Source organism: Camellia sinensis, chromosome 10 (assembly GCF_055761805.1).
Source record: "Camellia sinensis isolate YWXY chromosome 10, ASM5576180v1, whole genome shotgun sequence".
Taxonomy (NCBI): Eukaryota; Viridiplantae; Streptophyta; class Magnoliopsida; order Ericales; family Theaceae; genus Camellia; species Camellia sinensis.
This window is the reverse complement of record NC_138970.1, coordinates 104227786-104231731: the sequence shown is the minus strand read 5'-3', so window position 1 is coordinate 104231731 and position 3946 is coordinate 104227786. Positions and strand designations below refer to the sequence as shown.

Below are 3946 nucleotides of genomic sequence, written 5' to 3'. Positions count from 1 at the left end.
GACTCCTCATCAGAGGAGGAGGAAGAAGAAGAGGATGAAAATGAAGTAAATATCATGGATTTCAAAGTATCCATTACCCTCTGTTTTTGTTTAAGATATGATCTTTGTGCAGTTGTCTGGCATATGAATAATAATGTGTTTATATGAGATTTTAGAAGAAAATAATTATTTACGGGTAAACCAATGGAGGGAAAAACAAATAGCAAAATAATTAGGAACAGAAATGGAGGGAAATTAAAAAAAAAAATTAAAAAAAATAAGGATTACCGGTCGACCGGGCGGTTGACCGGCCGGTCAACCAACCGGTCGCCCCCTACCAGTTCACATCGGTCAGTTCACGTTGGTTGGTTCAAACAGTTCAGTGGTTGGTTCAACACATTTCAGAAAGGTTTTAAAAAAAAAAAAAAAAAAATTTCCCTACCCGGTCGACCGGTCCGGTCGACCATCCGGTTGTCCTGACTGAGATTTGATGAAGGTGAACCGTTGGAGGGTGAAGTATCAAATTAAGGAAATGACCATTTTTTAACTCAGATTTGATGAAATATTAGGTGAACCGTTGGAGATGCTCTTAGATAATAACGCACCATTTTTATTTTATTTTTTTAATAACACAGCATCCCTCGCATCTATAAATGCTTCAACACCAACCTAAAAAAACTTTCATTGTTTCAGGGCTCCCATCTGTGCCTGAAACTTTGATTGGTAAAGATCTCCCATTTTTATTTGTTAAAAACATTGGTTAAAAATGAACGGTTGTACCAGACAAGTTCCTTCTGCCAAAAGGTAAGCAAATAGTCCCTTTCGCTTGATCCATCCTATAGCTTTCCTTCATTTATATAACGTGACAAATCAAACAATGCTAAAAAAAATTGCAGGTTAGAAGGCAAAGTGGCCATCATCACTGGTGGCGCAAGCGGCATTGGCGAGTGCACGGCGAGGCTCTTCGCACGGCACGGTGCTATGCTTGTTATTGCCGATGTTCAAGACGACCTTGGCCTGTCCATTTGCAAAGACATCGGCCATGAAAATGTCACCTACGTTCACTGCGATGTTACTAGTGACTCTGATGTCAAAAACGTGGTTGACATCGCCATTTCCAAATATGGAAAACTTGACATCATGTACAACAATGCCGGTATAGGAAGCTTGGATGCATCGATTCTCCAGCCGATCAATTACGAAAAGTTCAAGAGGGTTTTCGATGTGAACGTCTATGGTGCTTTCTTGGGAGCCAAACACGCGGCTAGGGTTATGATTCCTGCAAAGAAAGGAGTCATTCTCTTCACCTCTAGTCTTGCTTCAGTACTCTCCGGTGTGTCACCACATAGTTACACGATGTCGAAGCACGCGGTGTTAGGACTAACCAAGAACTTGTGTGCGGAGCTGGGAGAGCATGGGATAAGAGTTAATTGCATATCACCTGGTGCTATTTCCACTCCATTGGTAGCGAATTCATTGAAGATGGAGAAGAGTGCGGTGGAGGGAATGCTTTGCGCCGCTGCAAATTTAAAAGGGGTGGTGCTAACGGTGGAGGATGTGGCGGAAGCTGCTTTGTATTTGGGGAGTGATGAGTCAAAGTACGTGAGCGGAATTAACCTTGTGGTGGATGGAGGTTATAGCACAACCAATAAGTCAATTCTCTTTGAAAATCAGAAGTATGATGTCTTGAAACAATTTCTGCATTACCAAAAATAATCATTTATATCCAGTGAGGAGTTGGTGCGGTTTGGGAGCCTAAACCACTCCGGCAATGGTGTTCCTACTCCGGCGTCCGAATGGCATTCGGAGAAGGTGGTTTTTGGCTGGCTTTCTCCAGGCCAGTTGATGTAGCAGGTAAGTGGTGTTTGACGTTCCCCGTGGGATATCTCGCCGTAGCTGTTGACTGGATATCTCGCCATAGTCCACGCGCTGTACCTGCTTTGTGGTGTGCCGCGTTGTATTGTATTGTTTTTTTATATCAATCTTCCCGCCTATGCAATGCAAGACAGGTTGATTGATTGAAAGTTGAGGTGTTGATGATGTTACTTACATGGGTAAGTGGAGTGGAGCAACGTGGTTGCACAGTTGGCCCATTGCTTTGGTTAAAACCAATACTTGGTTATGGTTTTGGTTTTGTGGTTTTTATTTGAAGTAGGGCCCTCACCTAGTGAGTCCGGATCCTCGGCCGTCCTTTTCGGCGGCCGAGCCAGCAGCCCCCCAAAACGACGTCGTTTTGGGGGTTATTTTGATTTTTTTTTTTTTTTTCTCTTCTTCTTCCTCGTTGCAAAGCCGAACCAGAGGGAGGGGAGGGAGAGAGAGAGAGGGGGAGGGGAGGGGAAGGAGAGAGAGAGGAAGGGAGAAGAAGAGGGAGCACCGGACTGGAGGGGGCCATAATCACCGGGGGAGGAGGAGGAGGAGGAGGAGGCGGAGGCGGAGGCGACGGCAGATCGGGCGACGATTGGACGGCTGGCGAGCTCCACGACCTGCGACGGCGAGCTCCACGACCTGCGACGGCGAATCCGGACCTGCGACGGCGAGCTCCCCTCCCCTCCCCTCCCCTCTGCTCTGTGCTCTCCCCTCCCCTCCCCTCCCCTCTGTGCTCTGGTTCTGCGACAAAAAAAAAAAAAAAAAACGAAAAAGCCCCCAAAACGACGTCGTTTTGGGGGCTGGTGGGAACGGCTGCCCAAAAGGGCGGTCGAGGATCCAAATTCCTCACGTAGTGGGCATGGTTATGAAAAATGCTTGGGAGCACTAATTAGTGTTCCCACTAATTAGGTGGCAGTGGGTCCCGTCATTAATGATGTGATGTTTTGGTCTTGGAGTTGTATTTTTTTTTTATTTTTTTTACTTTTTTAATGCATTAGTGCTATTAGTGGTGATGTTTTTAGTGGGATGAATCATTGTTGGCATGGTTATTAATGTGAGTGTGTTTATTTTGAATTTTTTGAATTAAATTTTTTAAATATTGAGTTTTTTTTGTGTTTATTTATTTATTTTTATTTTGAGTAAATATTTTTAAAGTTCTAAATATATATTTTTTTGAATGTATTTTATTTAGATATATTTAAAAGTAAAAATTTATAATAAAATATTGTAAAAAATTAATAAATAAATAAAAATATAAAAATATATTAAATTTTCGTATTTTTTTATTTTTGATATTTAGTAAATTTAAAAAAAATTCATAAAAATTATATTTTTTTTTTTGTATTTATGTTAGGTGTGTTTAAAAATTAAAAAATTTGTTTAAATATTAAAAAATCAATAAAAAAATATGGAAAATAAAAAAATAAAATTTTTGGAAAAACGTTTTTGGTAAATTAAAAACCAAGTGAATAGTGAAAGTATTAATAGTTTTATTAAATTAGTGTGGCATTCATTATTTAATTAAATTAGTAGGATAAATTATTTTTTTTTGTCAATTGTTTGATTTGTATTAGATTAAGAAGCACATACACTTTTAAAAAGGTAACGTATCCATGTTGGACATTGATACTCTATGGACATTTTCCTAATACGTGTTTGATATTCTTCAAAACATGTTCTATTTTTTTAAAATTCGGACATTCTTTAGACACTTGGAGGACACGTGTGTATCTCTTAAACATACGTATCTATCGATTAGGCACATATGAAACTAATTACAAATATGAACAAAACAACTTAACATACAATAATAAAATAAAAATCAAGTAAATTTATAGGGATTAGTGTCATTGTATTTTTATTATGTTTGAATAATATATTTATATATATAATAAATATATAAAATTATATATTACATGCGTGTTCTTTATATGTCGTGTCTTGTATTTTTTGAAAATTAATGTGTTCGTGTCGCATCCGTGTCGTGTTACGTGGATGTGTTTCATGTTTGTAAAGTATTAGACAAGAAAATATATAAATATAAGATTATAATTATATATATATATATATATTTTCAATTTATCTTTTATTAATATTTTTT

The 3946-nt window shown here is 38.3% G+C and overlaps 1 protein-coding gene across 1 annotated transcript; it reads left to right on the top strand.

Annotated features, from left to right (window-relative positions):
• Positions 1 to 637: 637 nt before the first annotated feature.
• LOC145801253 (short chain aldehyde dehydrogenase 1-like) lies at positions 638 to 2021 on the top strand. The gene is made up of 2 exons (XM_082892001.1): positions 638 to 783; positions 876 to 2021. The coding sequence occupies exons 1-2, from the start codon at positions 746 to 748 to the stop codon at positions 1693 to 1695; spliced, it is 858 nt and encodes a 285-aa protein (XP_082748127.1). The 5' UTR covers positions 638 to 745; the 3' UTR covers positions 1696 to 2021.
• The last annotated feature ends 1925 nt before the right edge of the window (positions 2022 to 3946 follow it).